The 18,997-nt window shown below is 40.2% G+C and overlaps 2 protein-coding genes across 2 annotated transcripts; one reads left to right on the top strand and one right to left on the bottom strand.

The window, feature by feature from the left end:
- Nucleotides 1–1,023: 1,023 nt before the first annotated feature.
- Nucleotides 1,024–3,893, bottom strand: LOC134824278 (MFS-type transporter SLC18B1-like). The gene is made up of 5 exons (XM_063836080.1): nt 3,845–3,893; nt 2,871–3,643; nt 1,930–2,253; nt 1,671–1,802; nt 1,024–1,518 (listed from the first exon to the last, which is right to left on the bottom strand). The coding sequence occupies exons 1-5, from the start codon at nt 3,891–3,893 to the stop codon at nt 1,507–1,509; spliced, it is 1,290 nt and encodes a 429-aa protein (XP_063692150.1). The 3' UTR covers nt 1,024–1,506.
- A 6,376-nt stretch (nt 3,894–10,269) lies between these two features.
- On the top strand, nt 10,270–17,235 carry LOC134823896 (uncharacterized). Its single transcript, XM_063835493.1, has 8 exons — nt 10,270–10,582; nt 10,773–10,892; nt 11,113–11,194; nt 11,628–11,731; nt 12,240–12,374; nt 12,837–13,014; nt 13,198–13,408; nt 13,542–17,235. Exons 1-8 carry the CDS (start codon nt 10,412–10,414, stop codon nt 17,233–17,235), a joined length of 4,695 nt encoding a protein of 1,564 aa, XP_063691563.1. The 5' UTR covers nt 10,270–10,411.
- Nucleotides 17,236–18,997: the final 1,762 nt, after the last annotated feature.

Genomic DNA, 18,997 nt, shown 5'->3' on the forward strand with positions numbered 1-18,997 from the left:
ACGGAGAATATAATATAGGTCCTTATTTTTGCTGAATTCCTGTAGGTTATTAACAATTGTCAATTATATTTATTAGTGATCAGTTATTATACTTTTTGACTTATTATACTTTTTGACTATCAAACAAGATAGAGTCAGATCAACGAACAAAAGCATAAAAACCAATCATATCAATCACACTACATGATCACTACAATTGAAGATGAGCATTGAGCACGCACCCATCACAGTAGATCTCAAACCAGTAAATAACGTTGAGACTCCTCAACTCAATCCGGAAAATGCTGTAGGAGTTATAGGTGAACTACTTGTGAACAAATATGGGAATAATGGCAAAGGGGAAGCGAGCAGGCACAATAAGAACCCTCACAGGAGACTTTTCAGCCAGACATACCTTCCGGTGCTTATAAGTCACGTGCCTTCGTGAGAGCCAATAGGATTTACTTAGCTTGCTAATGCTATTATATTGCTCGTTCCTCTGACGCTTAATAGCTTTCTGTTCAGGAAGAGCAAGTAACAGTAGGATGTAATTAACAGGTAGAACTGAAGATTATCCAGTGCTCGAACTGTAGCGTTTGTCATTAACTGGTCCCCGATTCCCACCAGAAGGACCCCAGGAAATGCTAAGATCGCAGCTAATGATGTACCCCGCTCTCTTAACGGTTCGTAGCCAGCAGCCACGCTAATGAAAACGTGAGCGACACGGAAACCACTTTATCGCTCAACAAGTGCCTCAGACGTAATGGCGAGTTAGCGGGATTATATGGAAATATATAATAAGCATAGCCGGATCACGGACCTGAAATATATATATATTATATATTATATAATAAGCCGAGCAAGCAGTGGGCAGCTGGTTTTTTGTGAGCAGCTGATTTTTTGCTTAATGATAAGACCTGTAGCAGTGTAGCAGTGTAGCAAAGCCGTCATTGGATGGGAAAAGCGAGCGACCAATTCCATTTTCGCATATCTCGGTATCATTTGCGTTGCAGTAATTCAAATTGACAGCATTTCCTTTTATTTGGGGTTTTGGTAAAAATTTTAGATACTAAATCATAATACAAAAATAATGATACAAAAAAAATGACACGAAAATAACACAGCTGAGCGGCAGACTAAACTTTCCAATAACAATAAATTGGATCATGATGTATCAAATCAGAAATTGACCAATCAGCTTCGACTATTTAAATCAAACCCCTGAATCACTTTCACTAAATATCCCCACCAGAGTTCACATCAACATTTGACACCAGTCTTATTTGCACTTTTTGTAGGGATCCCTTATATTACGACAAACATTACAACTATACGATTAATAATTAATGATTGGGAGACCTGCACTCAGTCATTAATTCGACCAACACGTTCATGCAACGTTAGACTTGGTCTAGTATTCTGCTGATATCAAAAGTGTCTTTTCAGGGTCATCAGATTCCTTGTCAAAGGTAATGACCCGCATCCCAATAGCTATTAGTGCTGACAGAATAGACAGTCCCGCAAGCATTACAGCTGAATCTGAAAATGAAGAAATTAAGATTTGCATTCCTTGATCCTGATCAAACTATACTATTAGACATTAGTATTACGATCAATTTTTGTCAAATGCTAGTATAAAATGGTCATTGTGACTTAATACGTGGGTATGTAAAATGGCCATTGTGACTTACGTGTGTATGTAAAATGGTCATTAAGTACTCCTGCGAGGAAGGGTCCATTGTAGTAACTAGCCTCATACCCCACCAGCCACAATGCGTTATTCTCGTCACTACTTCTGGGGACATCTTGCCGATTCTCGCTTCCTAATATGGGCATCACGTGTCAGATTACCTAATATGGGCAGTGTTTTAATTGAATTGAAATTTTAAATGTGAACAGGTGGGAAGACTGCAGCAAGGAATAAAAAATCACGTTTCTAAATCTGTAAACCTGCAGATTGTAGAGAGCTCGAAGAGTAGCGATTGTCATAAGCGGATCGCCAATTCCCGCCAAAAGCACCCCTGGAAATGCTAAAATCGGGGCTAAGTTATAAACAGATGTTAAAAACTCAGGAGGGAACGCAAGCATAAGTCCAGCACCGATAAGCAGGGCTCCACACAACATAATAGTGTAGTGGTTTAGGATCTTCTTCTGGAGTAGCACCCCAGCTGCGAGACTACCGATAACCATTCCAACACATAACATTATTAGTACTGTGCCTCCGTATGATAAGGACTTGTTGAAGTTCTCGTGAAGGAATGGAGTCACAGCTACCTGCAGTATAGGGGTGGTGTTATGTGGAGTGTTCATGAGGGGTGGTGTTATGTGGAGTGTTCATGAGGGGTGGTGTTATGTGGAGTGTTCATGAGGGGTGGTGTTATGTGGAGTGTGAGGGGTGGGGTAGTGTAGGAGGGGTGAACTTGGAAAACATGTTCACGAGGGGTGATCGTGCTTATATTACGTAATTACTGAGGGGAGGGGGGGGGTGGGGTAGGAGGGGTGGAGTAGGAAGGTGGTGTTATGTGGAGTGTGAGGGGTGGGGTAGTGTAGGAGGGGTGAACTTGGAAAACATGTTCACGAGGGGTGATCGTGCTTATATTACGTAATTACTGAGGGGAGGGGGGGGGGGGCGGGTGGTCCAAACGATTGCGCTGGTGTAATTTCAATACAATATCTATGTGTAAAACTGATTACGGAGGGGATGGGGAAGAGTAAACGTAATTAACGCAATAAGTAATCCATAAGACCACCCCATAAGCCCCCCCCCCCCCCCCCCCCCATAAGACCCCCGCCCCTCCCCCCTCCATAAGAACACCCCAAAAGACCCCCCCCATAAAGCAATAAGACCACCTCTATCCCATATTTAATTAAGAAACAAGTACTGTGTTGACCTGAAAAACTCCGTAGTTGACATTGATAAGCATAGTCGCTATCATCGGGATAGCGAGCAGTTTGGATAGTCGTGAGCGGTTAGACTTAGCTTCAGAAGGATAGAATGTTCCGGTATGCTGGTCTGGAGTCTCCTCTTGAGTTGCCAGATAAGCCTTCGACTTGGGGATGACAAAGAAAGCAACTGAACAAACTACGAGAGTTATGACGGATGACAATATGAATGGGGCTAGGTAGCCGTAGTTTTCATAAATGATACATCCAATGCACTCCGCGATTCCATGACCCCCGAAGTTGCCAATCATTGTCAGACCATTCACAAAATCGAATATATCTTCAAAATGGGCATGAGCGAAATCCACGGGGTATATGGAGTTGGAATAGAAAAGAGCACCTTGGCAGATCCTCAAGCAAAAGGAAACTGAGATCATCACAGTGGTGTTAGGAATATAATAAACAAATCCAGTTGCGAGCGAACTCAGGGCCAAGGGCACCAAGAAAATCATAAAAATGTTCCTGTTGTTGGTTCTCCTCATGATGGCTTCAGTAATTCCTGAGCAGTACATGAGAATGAAACCCAGGAAGCAGCTGGTCTCCATGGGCCCGTATACTGACCCTGGGACACCCCTTCTTGTGAAGGCGTCTGTTAGGAATCCGTACCTGATGGAGGAGCAAATACTGAAGGACATACAGCAAAGCATCAAAAGCATCAGTACCACTACTTTTCTTGTTGCTCCCATTTCCTTTTTAGAGGTTTCTCGATCGGTCCCACAATCTAAAATTAAGAATGTTCTCAATATAATATGTAATATAGAGCTACGATATTGAAAATTATTGGAATTCATATTTTAAACTTTTTATCAAGTACATTTCATTAACTATAAAATAAAGTATAGAAGTACAAAAATAACGTCGAGGAATTATCGGACCGTAGTCGGGTGATCTTTGGTTCTTTCAAAGTAAACAAAGAACTTACTGGTTAGAACGAACTCCTGGCCGTCCCCAAACACATCACGCTTTGTCATCCTGCTATGAATCATAATTTATCTTAAATTTATTTTTGCGAACAGTGAAATGAATATATACCTGTTAAAATTATTTACCCTTATTGAATTTATTTTCTTCAGAAAGGACACAAGCCGACTTACCAGTCGATTTAAGGTCTGACGACAACCCTATAGTTCTCAGGAGGATGCAATTCACGGAGAAGCTCTAAGAATGGTCTTTAATTTATATCACAACGGTTCTAATACTAATACTAGGAGTAGGAGTCTGTTATCCTGTCATTACGACGAGGTGCACTACCTACCCACTACTACTGTCATGCACGGGTTTACTTGCTTAAATTTAGATTATAGACCTGACATCTGCAGTGGCAGTTAGTTGGACTGGTGAGAGTCGGTATGGATGTCAGGGTGAATCTACCGACATAATAATGCTACAAAATAGACGTAAAGTAAATCATTATTAGGCAAAGATGTGGCTGGCAGGCCAAAGGGAGGATATCCTAACTCGATTAAAATTTATCAGATCAAGAAGCGACTAGAGTCTTTGCTCTATTATGGAAGCGCAAGTGTATAAAAAAAAATAATGATACACATGCGCTAGCAGGTTTATCATGTAAATCATTAGCTGGCCCATGTGTGTATAACAGGTATCGCCGGTTTAACAAGTGAAATTGGTATAACCGGTGGAACAAGTATAACCAGCGTCAAAGAGTTGGTCAGCTTTTACTTCGGATCTCCTCTCGCAAATGTTAATTATGGGCCACCGCTAGGAGAACCATACTCGACTAAATTGGCTCGGAAAAATAACTGGTTCTAAAATTCCGTGCGTGTCGAGATACAGTGTGATAACCCCGGTGTTATATTTAGTTATAATTGAGTAATTGGAATAACCAGTTTATTGGTCTAATCAGCATCATAGAGTCGGCCTTCTCGGGTGCGTTCTAATGTGAAATGTGATAATAACAAGATATCAGCTTATCTACGCTGGAATATTATCACTTTAAAACTAGAACACACATGGAAACCAGCTAATTGACATCAGCTTCTCGGCTGGGGCCACAATGAGGCACGTACAGATTATTGCAGAGTAGCAATCCCCTAGCGTTGTGTTTCTATCCTTCATTCCTATTTAGAGTTATCATAAAGGTTGGTACTGATAAAAAGCTTGACCAGGTATCGAGGAAAAAGTAAAAGTAAGCTTGTGTCAATTCAAAGGTAGAGCAACTTTCCCTAAAATGGTAATTAAGTTACCTGTCTGGCTTGTGACTGTGTTGAAAAATTTACAAGATTGTTAAGTTACTAGGAGATACTGATAAGTGTTAAAGTAGGACTAGGCCTACCTGATTAAAATGTTGATGGACACATATCACCACATAGATGTATTACGAGAGATGTGTTGTATAATGAGAGATGAGAAGTGAAGTGAAGAGTGAAGTGACGAGGTGAAGTGACGAAATGAGAAGTGAAGCGATGAAGAGTGAAATGCAGAGTGATAGAGTGAAGTGACGAAGTGATTAGTGAAGCATTGAGAAGTGAAGTGATGACGAGTGAAATGCAGATTGACGAAGTGATGTGACGAAGTGAAGTAATGAGAAATGAAGTGAAGTATGGAAGTGAAGTATTGAAAAGTGATTAGTGAAGTATTGAGAAGTGATTAGTGAAGTATTGAGAAGTGAAGTGATGAAGAGTGAAGTGATGAGAAGTGATTAGTGAAGTATTGAGAAGTGATTAGTGAAGTATTGAGAAGTGAAGTGATGAAGAGTGAAGTGATGAGATAAAGTGACGAAGTGAGAAGTGAAGTATTGAGAAATGAAGCGATGAAGACAAACAGTTTTGAAAGTAGTGTTATCGTTATGTTCTCGTATGGAATTTAATACGGATATGGAGTTGAAGTGTGAGTTGTAATTTCACATAGCCATGTGTCTACGCGCACTGCGTGACGCGCTTGTTTCACAAGTAGAGTTGAAGTGTGAGTTGTAATGATAATAATAATATCATTGATATTGAGATATGTATAAAGTAGTGTTATTGTTATGTTCTCGTAGGGAATTTAATACGGATATTGAGTTGAAGTGTGAGTTGTAATGATATTGAGATATGTATAAACTATAAAGTAGTGTTATTGTTAATGTTATATTCTCGTGGGGAATTTAATACGGAATTACGAAGGTCGTTGTCGTTGTGCTCCAGGAATTCGGAGGTCAGTATATATTATAAGAGCAAAACATGACGACTCAGACACACTGAGCTCGCCCGGTTTAGAGCCACCGTTGGATATCGTTTCCCGTAATAGTAATATTGTTATCCGTATGTCTCGTTATTAAATTGAGTTGTTTGATTATTTTCAACAAGTTATGCGTTTTCCTACACTCGTGTCTCAAACATAATTCTGTCGAACCAACGTCGGACAGAGAAATACGAACGGTAGAAGTAGTAGCAGAATAGCCAACAATCGGCTACAAAGGGTTAGGTTGGCATCAGATAAAAGATTAAGAGGGTACCGGTAAGGTTTCGAAAATTCGTTTAGGGCCAGCTAGAGAATGGCGCGGGTTAAAAAAGTCACGTGACTGTCAATTATTATTAAATGTACAGTGCATGATTAATCATTATCAATATCCACAATCCAAATGAAATCGAAAATTTTTTAAATGCGCGTTGGTTAGTTTTAAAAGTCGATTTTAAAGGTGAAGATCGAGCTTTTAAGATTCTATCAAAAAGCCGGCCTTTTATGTTATGACAAATTTTTGTTAGTTTCTTTTGGTGTTTTAAAATGAAAATTTGACTTAATTGGTGGCGATTTATGTTTTTTCAAATAGTCAATAGTGAAAGTTTGTAATTTAAATAAAATTGAAATTCTTTAAAATGCGCGTTGGTAACGGCCCAAGAAATGTTATAGGCAGGGACCTAACTTTGAAAGTATAAAAAGAAATAAATACTTATACTTCCATGGTTTTAAGCAAAATTATCGCCTATACTAGGGGACTCCAGGTTATTACGCTCCTACTAAATCGCTCGCCCAAATTTTAAGAAAATTCTTGTGTTGGTTGACGATGTCAACCCATCGAGATCGTTGCTCTGCGAAGCAGAGCAACGATCGACGATGCGAAGCAAGAATGCTAGTTTGCGCGGCGCGTCGAAGCGGCGAAGTCCTCCAAATTCTTGTGAAAAGGCCCTTCGGGTGTGAAATTGATCTGAATCGGTGTATTTTAGGACGCTGATTCCGAATCACCCAACATGACATAGGGTAAAAATGCTTCCACGGAGAGTTATGGGCAAAAAACCGTTTTGGTCACGTGACAGGCTAGTAAAACATGAATTCGATTGTTTAGGGCTCATGGTTAGGGTTAGGGTTGTGGTAAGGGTTATGGTTAGCTTCGGGGTTATGGTTAGGGCCGTTAGGGTTGGGATTAAGGTTTATGTAAAACCGTTTTGTACGGCTGCAAAACCATAAAAAACCAAAGTCACGTGAAATTTTTGGGCGAGCGAATTAGTAAAAGCCAGGCTATTATGTTCATAAAAATTATGTCCATAGAGAATCATAGTTGTAGCGCGATTTAATTGACGATGTCAATTCATGGCAGCTCGGCGCGGCACAGTATATAACGCATCGCGCTACAATAGCGCAATGCACTACTGGGTCGCGCGCGCATCCAATATATCGCGATCGCGGCGAGATGCGAAGGATTGACATGTTGTCAATCAACCCCTATAAAAACCAGATTCGGCAAAATGACAAGCTGATTTTAAACCAAATGAAAGGTCGCAGCTTTATAACTTTGCAAATTAATGTAGTTATCATGACTCCATGGATTAATTCAAATTGTAACATGGTACACGCTTACTGGGCGGCGCTAACAGCTAAGCCTGTCATTCCGCCGAATCTTTATTCGGGCTGAGTAGAGTGAATTACGATTTCCAACGCCCTGAAAAAAGTGCGAATGTTCATTTGATGTTAAAGCGCACGTGACTCGTTACCTGGAGACCTCAGGCTATTATGTTCATAAACATAATACATAATAGAGATTCGGCAGAATGACAGGCTGAGCGCGGCCCAGTAAGTGACTCGCATTCACGTGATCGTTCAGAACCAATTACAGCCGCGCAAAAGATCACGTGAACCATGAACGCCAACTACCAATAAGAAAGAAGTTGCTCTAACCAGAGCCCTCTCGCTTGCAGTAGCGCGCGACCGTGTTGGCTCACCGGTCACTTAAAGCTTAATTATAGCGACCATAGTCTAACAACCGGAGGCACAAGTGCATATGATCTGTACACGAGATATCCTTGTGTTTGGCTTGTACTAGCTTTAATTGGGTCTTTCGTCACAAGTCATACGACTCAATACTTATACATAAAACCAATACGACGCGCAGTTTAAAGACTTTCGCTTTCATTTTAAAAGCATCCACTTTGACAAAGCATAACTCACCATCAACCCCCCTCCCCCTCCCCCTTTGCAGCTTCTCGGCTATCCCATACCCGGCCCAGCAGACCTTACTTTGCTTTAACCAAAGCCCTCTTACTGGGCCGCGCTCAGCCTGTCATAATTCCGCCTAATCTCTATTTATCAACATTAAAGCCTGGGGTCCTCAGGTAAGAGCCTTCTCGCTTGTTACTGGGCGGCGCTCAGCCTGTCATTCCGCCGAATCTTTATTCGGCTTTATGAACAAAATAGCCTGGGGTCCCCAGGTAATCTCGCTTGCAGTAGCGCGCGACCGCCGAAGGTGGAAAAGGATTGAATATATTCAACTTGTGAAACAAGCGCGTCACGCAGTACGCGTATACACATGGCTATGTGAAGACTTTACTGGCTAGCGATATTACTACAAGGCCGTGATCGCTTTTTCACAGCTTGTTGAACTCCGCGCGCGCTCGTTTGTTCATTGCATTTGCACGCTTAAATTATTCCAAGAATGCAATTGTACCACGTACCACGTGATACGATTCAGCCAATCAGAGAACAAGAAACTTTAGTTTTACGAGACGGAAATTTTGTTGAAAACCAGACGTTTCTATTTCTTTTACTTCCGAAGTTAGGCCCCTAACAGTAAGGTTTCCTGGACAAACAGGCGTTTGAAAAACTATCACCTAGCCTCTAGTAAGACCACTAGCCAGTAAAGTTTTTTGGGAATGTTGTTTGCAAAATATATTTAAATGTATTTCATATTTAATAAAATATAACGAAGAAATGATTAGAAACTGAAACTAATATTTTAGGCGCGCCGCACATATTTTTACAGATTTAGTACATAGTATGAAAATCGAGGGCTGAAGTGAATATTTTCATAATCTCACAAAATACTTTATTAGTTGATCCGCGTTATTATTTCATGACGGAATGCTTGATATCTATAATTAAGTTTTGTTTGTTTCCTGGTTGTTAATCTGAATTCGAAAACAATGTTTTCATATATATATAATATAACCTCACTTATGAGGGGGGGGGTCTTAACCTCATTTTACCTCATTCGGCCAGCCAAAAAAGGCAAAATTGTAAAATGAGGTAAAATGAGGTAAAATGAGGTAAAATGAGGTAAATAAATCTAGTTTTCTAAGCCTTTTTTAGAGACAAAAGGCTGTGCATGGTCTCCCATGATATTCAATGGTTTATTAGGGTGATGTGGTCCCTGGGAAGGGGCATTCCCAGTTTAACCTACTTACTCTCCAAACTTGGGGTAAATAAAACTTCGCATTATAATTATTATTTATGAAAAGAAAATTGAACATTTCAATTTCCATGATCCATTAGGATATTGTTACCTTACTCGGGAATATTATAGCGGGTTAATTTATGACTGGGAAAATTAATGACCGGGAAAAATATGGCAGAATTTTCCAAAACCCACCAAGCATCAAAATGTATTACTATTAGTTTACCTTACTCGGGAACATTATAGCGGGTTAATTTATGACTGGGAAAATTAATGACCGGGAATAATATGGCGGAATTTACCAAAACCCACCACTTTATCCCAGTCATAATATTCCCGAGTAAGGTAATAGCACTTGCTAAGTTTTGTAAAGGAATTAGCAATAACTTTAGTGTCACTTTGGCAGTTAAATTACCGATTAATTTAAGATCATCAGCAAATAACTTAATCTTATTTTTACAAGGTCAGGCAAATCATTAATATACAGAATGAATAGGAGAGGGCCTAGAGAGGGTAAAAGATTGTAAATGGCCCTAGTACCTTCTTTAATATGTTCTGAATTACTTGATGAGTTCATGTTTGTTGAATTGGCAAATATTGATGGGATATTTATGTAATCCAGCAAAATATTTGAAATAGGGTGCTACAGTACTGCAAACGTATGTCATGCTGTAACAAAAATGAACTACCACAATTTCGTGTATATCTCAAATTATTTAAATTACTCAAACACTCTTTTGACTAGAATGGCTGCAATTACAATGACGAGCAAACATTGAACTTCAAGACAGATAGAACCAAGCTTTGTATACTGTACATAAACAGATAATGACTGTGAATCAGTAAATGAAAATGTGCTGAGCCAGTAGTGATCAGCTCTGATGAATGGGAGTTAAAGGATTGTGGAGGGCTTTGAAGCCCATCAAGGAAGAGGTTTCTATTTTGTCTCTCAGAGGTAAAGTGCTGGCTGTTGACTTGGCTATATGGGTGGTACAGTCTGAGACAGTGACCAACAATGAGTACCAGGGAATATACCTTCGCCAAATGTTCTACAAGGTACAAGTGTTACACTAAAGTAGCTGCACTAGGAAAGTATATTTAACTATTCATGAATCAAACCTGTTGTTAATTTGTTAATGTAAATAAGATAGTTAGCGTTTAGCAATTATTACGAGAAAGACTGAACTACCCAATAAAAGATTTTTTACATTTTTAAAATAACCATCTCTAACCTCACTCATCACAGATAAATCACTTGTTGGAACATGGGGTAGGTATTATCATTGTAACAGATGGTCGTGCTCCACATCTTAAAGCTCTTACCATCGCTAGAAGACTTGGTCTAGAACTCGACAGAAACAACAAGGTAGGTCTGCAAATTGCAATTCCTTTAACTCTAAACTCTATTTTTGCAACACTTGAAGAATGTGTCTAAAGTTGTGTAGTAGCTCTATCATAGTACAGTATCTAAACTGATTCTGAATTTTTGGAAATCATATTATTTAGTAACGATCAAGTTATTAGTCAATGTGCTAAAACATCTGATACGATGCCATTTAACATGATACAAACTACGATGAATGTAGGTTATTCAAAGAAGACGGTTTATGAGGATTATGAAGGAATGTGAAACGTTGGCTCTGTCTCTTGGACTTACTGTCTTAAAAGGTGTGTTTTTAGAGCAAGCCTAAAAGGTAGGAGTTGGCTCTGTCTCTTGGACTTACTGTCTTAAAAGGTGTGTTTTTAGAGCAAGCCTAAAAGGTAGGAGTTGGCTCTGTCTCTTGGACTTACTGTCTTAAAAGGTGTGTTTTTAGAGCAAGCCTAAAAGGTAGGAGTTGGCTCTGTCTCTTGGACTTACTGTCTTAAAAGGTGTGTTTTAGAGCAAGCCTAAAAGGTAGGAGTTGGCTCTGTCTCTTGGACTTACTGTCTTAAAAGGTGTGTTTTTAGAGCAAGCCTAAAAGGTAGGAGCCTGCAACAAAAGGTTCTCAAATGTAAAGAATTGCAAAATACAATATCAGTATTGAATAAAAAGATAATTACTGTATAGCTCCCTAACTTATTCAGTGTATAACCATAAGACACTAATTCGATCTTAAAACAGGAGCGTTTGAAGCAGAGGCAGCTGCTGCGAAGCTGCAAATGGATGGAATAGTAGATGGAGTGATCACTACTGACGGTGATGCTTTCTTGTATGGAGCTAGGCAGGTTAGATTTGTCTGATTTTTGAATATAATAATACCCCGATTTACCGCAGAGTTTTGGAGAAACGAAAAAGCTGCAGTAAATCAGGGTTTGCAGTAAATTGGGGCTCGGTAAATCAAGGTTTTACCATTAGTAATATATATCATCATCAGAATATAAAAAGAGATTTGGAAGATTTTTGAAGAGGAGCTTTTCTGTCGACCAAACTTTCACAGTTTGATTGAAATTTTTACCAGTGACCAATCAGTGAGGTTGGTGAGAGTGACACAAGTCGCCATCAAGGTACTGGAACTGTATATCCGGAGAAAACTTTGATGCAATTAAAATTTTGAATATGTCTTACCGGTAGGACATATTCGAATTTCAACCTTCCACGACCAAAATTTCGATGTTTTGACTGAATTTTTCTTGAATTGCCATCTTACAAAGTCACTGAGGATGGTATAAGACACGAATTTTGATAGATTTTTAAGAATAATATTAAAGATTATGAACCAACAAATTCACTCAGGTGTACCGGAATCTCCTGGTTACAGAGACGCATTGTGAAGTGTATAATATGAGCAGAGTAGAGACGGAGGTAGGCTTGTCACGTGACGATCTAGTGGGGATGGCGATACTGAACGGTTGTGATTTTAACCCTGATGTAAGTTTACTTGTGATTCTTAATAATATAAATTATAACTAATTGAGACTTTTTACAAGCTTTGAGTTGACAAATAGTTGATGTTGTTTCGGAAAAATTCCAAAATTTAATTTATTTCTAATAATACCTGATATAACGCGGTCAACTGAGCAACAATAACCAAGTGTCTATTACCAGGGAATATCAGGACTAGTAGTGTAACCATGGTAACTAGTAGTGTAACTAGTATTGTAACTAGTAGTGTAACTAGTAGTGTAACTAGTAGTGTAACTAGTAGTGTAACTAGTAGTGTAATTAGTAGTGTAACTAGTAGCGTAACTAGTAGTGTAACTAGTAGTGTAACTAGTAGTGTAACTAGTAGTGTAACTAGTAGTGTAACTAGTAGTGTAACTAGTAGTGTAACTAGTAGTGTAACCATGGCAACTAGTACTGTAACCATGGTAACCAAGTGTCTATTACCAGGGAATATCAGGACTAGGGAGAGGGGCAGTGCTGAACTACATACTATCACGTGACAGGGGGAGAAGTGTAACAGAGGAGATAGTTGGGTGGAGCGAGCAGGCTCAAGTTATAGGAGACAAGTATAAACAGTTGGAGGGCATCAAGAGGAAACCTCACTGCGGAATTTGTAAACATCAAGGTAAGGAATGTGCCCTGTTAAGGAATGTGCCCTGTTATCAAATAGGTATTTGTTAGCGGTCCAGTTAAGGACTTTGGGAGTTAAATTAGTGAAGCTCATATCATGAAATAACTGATTAATGGACTCAATCAACACCGTAATATTCCCATCTATTATATCTTTAAAGCCCCATTCTCCCTTTAGGTAGCAAAAAAGAGCACACACGATCAGGGTGCACGTGCTGCAACTCCACGTCAGGATGCGCACCAAACACCACACCCTGCTCCTGCACCAAACACGTCGCGCAGCGCTTACTAAGCTCTCCTCACATGCAGTGTTGTGTTAAGTTCGTTAGACAGAACACTGTGGCTGTTATACCCGTTAAAGAGATAGTTGCTGAGTTCAGTAATACCAGGTTAGACACAATTACATTTTCTTCCTATGAAATTTGTGATAAATCCAAAGGTTATCCAATTAGGAGAATATCGGGTAAATATCCATGATGGTAAATGTTTCTTACCCTTGTGATTATAATAATCCCTGCTCAGTTCTAACGACACAGTAACACCTGGCTGGAGCCTCCCACCGTGCTCTTCCTTTGTCAACTACATGCAGGAGAAACTACAATGGAGAAAACAGGGCTCAGCAGAGAAGTTTGCACACATAGCTGCACTCCATCACATCTCTCAAAACATCACTTTCTCTAAACCTTATCCTGTTGTCGATGACTCAACTTCACGTGGAGAGCGCGTGGCTGCACGTGGAGACCGTGTCGCTGCACGTGGAGAACACACTTCTCTGCCCACAGAGCATGCCACTTTGAAGTTCAACCACATTCTGAAGAAGAGAATTAAGGATAAAGTTGATATGTACGAGTTGGAGTACTCAGTTCTGGACCACAAGCTAAAGTCCTGGCTGGAGTTTGATGTAGTGTACGCTAAATTAACCGCTGAGTTTGTTCAATATCTTCTACCAAGTGCAGTGCAGGAGTTTAGTGCCAGAGAGAAACAGGTGACCAGGAAGAAGAAGGAGAATGTTCCTCCAATATACGAGCGGTATCCCACCAAGAAAACCAGCCCAGCTCAGACTAGACCCAGAACAGCTGGGAAGAAAACTAAGGGCGGGAAGAAAATAGACAATTTAACTGATAGTCTTAGTTCCCTCAAGATATCGGGAACTGTCAACTTTGGTGATATTACTGCCAGTGTTTCTTCCTCTACGATCAGTAGTAGTTCTGAAGGTAATAAGATAGCTGGTAAGATAGATGATAAGAAAGAGAGTGAGTTGTCTAGTTCTGAAGATGAGTACATACCGCTAAGCGAGAGATTAGCGCTGCGCCGTGCCAAGTCTGCCAAGGCTGCCGGTTCCTCCTCATCAAGTCCCGATAATGCAGTTGGATCAACGTCCTCACTTTCCTCTTTAGACAGCAAACAAACTTCGGAAATCAGTGAGGGTGTTCGTCATAAACATGATAAACCATATCAAATCGAAACAGAAACTGATAACCTAAGTGAAAGAGAAACTGTTTTCATAACCACTCCCGGTGAAGATAACACTTTGTCTGGATCCGAAACTGACGGTTATATTGACAGTGATGTTCAGTTGCTTCCCCTCAACTTTATGAACGAGTATTTGGACCTGTCACGTGATGACATATTGGGAATATCCCGCGAGAAAACAGACATACAAGACATAGAAGCGGAGTATGGAGACAGTGTGGCCAGCAAGAGAACTGAATTATCTCAGAGCTCACATATTTCTCATATTTCTCATAATTCAGACATATTATACAATTCATCTCAAAACTCAGGTATATCTCAGAGCCATCAGGAGAATGGTTTATCCCTGAATCTGGACCCTGATAATCAGAGCATTTCCCGTGAAAACTCCTTCCTAGCAACTGAGAGTGTAGACTCAGAGGACTACAGAGAGCTAATTGGGGGAGGCGACTATCACAAACTGTTCTTCGCAACCCCACGTGGGGAACACACTAACCCACGTGGGGAACACACTAACCCACGTGGGGAACACACTACTCATGCTGCTCTTGATAGATGCGAGAGTGTGAAGGTTTCTGCTTTACCTGGTGCTGAAGTTGAAATACCTACGATGGATCTCTCCCAGCAGTCTACGCGAACTGAATGTGAAGATGGTGATATCTCTCGTGAAAATTGTGATATTTCTCGTGAAGATGGTGATATCTCTCGTGAAGATGGTGATACCTCTCGTGAAGATTGTGATATTTCTCGTGAAGATGGTGATATCTCTCGTGAAGATGGTGATACCTCTCGTGAAGATGGTGATATCTCTCGTGAAGATGGTGATATTTCTCGTGAAGATGGTGATATCTCTCGTGAAGATGGTGATATCCCTCGTGAAGATGGTGATATCTCTCACGAAGCGGGCGATATTTCTCGTGAAGATGGTGATATCTCTCATGAAGGTGGTGATATTTCTCGTGAAGATGGTGATATTTCTCATGAAGCGGGCGATATTTCTCGTGAAGATGGTGATATCTCTCATGAAGCGGGCGATATTTCTCGTGAAGATGGTGATATCTCTCATGAAGGTGGTGATATTTCTCGTGAAGATGGTGATATCTCTCGTGAAGATGGTGATATCTCTCATGAAGCGGGCGATATTTTTCGTGAAGATGGTGATATCTCTCATGAAGCGGGCGATATTTCTCGTGAAGATGGTGATATCTGTCATGAAGGTGGTGATATTTCTCGTGAAGGTGGTGATATCTCTAATGAAGATTGTGATATCTCTCGTGAAAATGGTGATATTTCTCGTGAAGCATCTATAAATTACCAGGATCACCTTCCACTAGATGTTGTGAACATATCATCAGATTTCTCAGAAGCTGATGTAAGCATTGATAACACCAGTCTACATAGTCAACAGCAAACTCAGATTTCAAGCTCGGATAATGAAGACGACGATGGAGTGAGTGAAGATAATGTTGGGCTTAAGGAAGATGATTTTGGGTTTAGGGATAGCTTTTTGAATGGTGAACTTGCCTCCTCCGTATCTATACCTTCAGAGAATAATGAAACTGGTATTATTGTTCAGTTAGACGCAGATTTGACGAGTAACGATAACGAGACAAGTTTTGATCTAAGTGTCGAGTTAGACGCCAGATTACAGGACATTTCAGATTTAAGTGGAGGTTTCTCACCCAAAACTCCTGCTCAACAACACGTGATTTCTGATTTCTCTGACTTGTCACTAAGCCCCAGTTTCTCAGAGCACGTGTCAGACCACGTGGCAGACCACGTGGCAGACCACGTGACATTGAGCCCCGCTAAACCAGCTCCTCTACCAAACATTCCATCTGAACTGGTCGAATCAGTTATCAGAGACTCGGTTAAGGAGATATCTGATAACGGGATAGTATCAGGTGAGATAGCAAGTGAGATAGCAGGTGAGATAGCAAGTGAGATAGCAAGTGAGAGCTTCTCTCCGGGTGCCAGCTTTTCCTGGTCCGACCCGTTAGTACTGGTCCCAGACACACCGCTACACTCTCATGATCTACTAACACGTGGTGTTATGTCACGTGTCATATCACGTGATATGTCACGTGATATGTCACGTGGTCTCCCCTCAGGAGGATCTGCTGTTCTCGGACCTATAACCCCAAACAAACCCTCACTTTCTCAACCTCATAAACTTTTCTTTGACATTTCAAACTTCTCTGATTTGGAGCTGTCTTTATCCATCACAGATGATAGCCCCGGTCTGCAAGCCCCTCCAGATTCTATTATACAACATGTCCCCGGTCTGCAAGCCCCTCCAGATTCTATTATACAACATGTCCCCGGTCTGCAAGCCCCTCCAGATTCTATTATACAACATGTTCCCTCTCAGCCTGATCTACCCTCTCCTGAGAGGGTAATACCTGACCTCCTCTCTCAACCTCCTGACCTCCTCTCTCAACCTCCTGACCTCCTCTCTCAACCTCATTTACCTCCGGATACCTCGTTTCTGGAACCTCAAATACAAATCTCAACTCCTACATGGCACCGTAAACCTCTGTCTGACATACGATTTACATCTACTCCGCAATCGTTTACATCTACTCCGCAATCGTTTACATCTATTCCGCAATTGTTTACAAATAACGATGATATTGTTGCTGGGAATTTTGGTTCTAATCCACTGCCTGGTATAGAGGGTGAAATGTTTGGAAACTTTAATTGTAATGTTACTGAGCTTTTGCAAACAACTGATAACACTTAGACCGTGAACTTTATTTTTACTAAGTTAGTGCTGATTTTTGGTTAGTTTTATGACTCCCATCGGTAATAATATATTGTTCCCATTGTACTATATTATGGCGCATTTAAGAATTATAATTGAACTATGGCGCATTTAAGAATTATAATTGAACTAAGAAATCTTATTGTTATTTAGCATTATGACGGAATGTTGTGGTGTATTTTGATCATTTGACTTATTAACATTATTGAAAAACTATTTTTCTACTAGGCTGAAACATTGTAATAACAGTTAGATATTTATGACGATCAATAAATTATGACAATTTGACAACTCTTTTATCAAGATGATTATGATTTCACAGTTCGTCCCAGTTTAACTTATTTCCACCACGATGTAATTATATTCTAATTATATGTATTGTAATGACATTTACTTTAATATGTATTTATCCTTTTATTTGTGATTAAAAGGCCCTATTCAAGCTGCTGAACAAAACTTTGTAACCTATTATTATGTTACATAAGCTTATTGCTTATTTTCCTATCTGCTGAATAAAATACAAAACAGTTGTGTTTTGCAGATAACCCCTGCTGTAACATTAACCACACTTTAGTTAGAAATCGTATGTAATGCTAGTTACGATACGGTTGTCATGGCAACAGTGCCATTGCGAGATTGTTAATACAATAACCTGACAACAAACTTAATTTTTGTGGGTTAACTGGATTTTATCTCGGTGGTTACATGCACACATGGCAACTGTTCCCATAATATTACACTGTTAGAGAGTTGTTAAAAACTAGGAACAGTTACTGGTCATGAATTACTATGTGATCTGGATACTGGATACTGGTATTCTTGACTGTTGTTCGTTGAGGATTATCGGTAATGTTACCTTGTGATCACGTGATTAGTGATAAGGTCTTCAATTTATAAACTAATGCATTTGTTTGGTTTGGGACAGGTAACTAGCTTGCTATGCTTTACTTCAAACAAATTAGATGAGCCTTCCTTCATTAATTTTCTCCTGAAAATATAATCCCAATTCGATGTCCCAATGTTGCCGCGCTTTTCAAAGTTGAGTGAACGAAGTGGTCTTAAATGGAAGACGCGAAGAATTATGCTTCAATAAAATGCTATACGTAGTAGGTATACAAAGTTGCGCGCGCTCAGCTAGCTCTTACCATATAAAAGCATAAATTTAACGCTGTAGATCCTTGTACTCTAAATACTGTGCGCGTTTCGTCCGGAACCTGGGGGAGTTCCCGCTCTAATATATCTGACGACAGTGATTACTCATTATGAGAACTAACCCCGACCACTTTCCCGGTCGAACCGTACCCAAATCAAACTAATTTATGAACCACGTGTATAGCCAACGTCCTTGCGGTGCTGAGCCGATGTAAAACTCTTCTGTCTCTTGTTAATATTTTAGTTGTACTGTGCATAAAAGTGTGTAGTGACAAGTGTGTAGTGATAATGTATATTATTTATCATGACGACGCGATATTTATAATGCAGAATTAAAAGCTGCTTTCGATATGACTGGTGGTGGGCTGTCTCCGGCGGGACATAGATCTATATAGGGGGTACCCGGGGTACGAGTTAACGAACAGTGTTCGTGTCCTTCCACAACCCCCTGTTACCTGTGTTTCTGTCGGGGGAGCCTAATTCATCCGTTAGAATCGCAGAGTTAGCGGAGCTCATGATATCTCGCGACGTATGCTGCATGAACGGTGCAAGACTTGCGCCGTTTGTTTCAGCATCCAGTTGCGAGTGC

The sequence above is a fragment of the Bolinopsis microptera genome, chromosome 12 (assembly GCF_026151205.1).
Source record: "Bolinopsis microptera isolate Bmic1 chromosome 12, MBARI_Bmic_1.0, whole genome shotgun sequence".
NCBI classification, from domain to species: domain Eukaryota; kingdom Metazoa; phylum Ctenophora; class Tentaculata; order Lobata; family Bolinopsidae; genus Bolinopsis; species Bolinopsis microptera.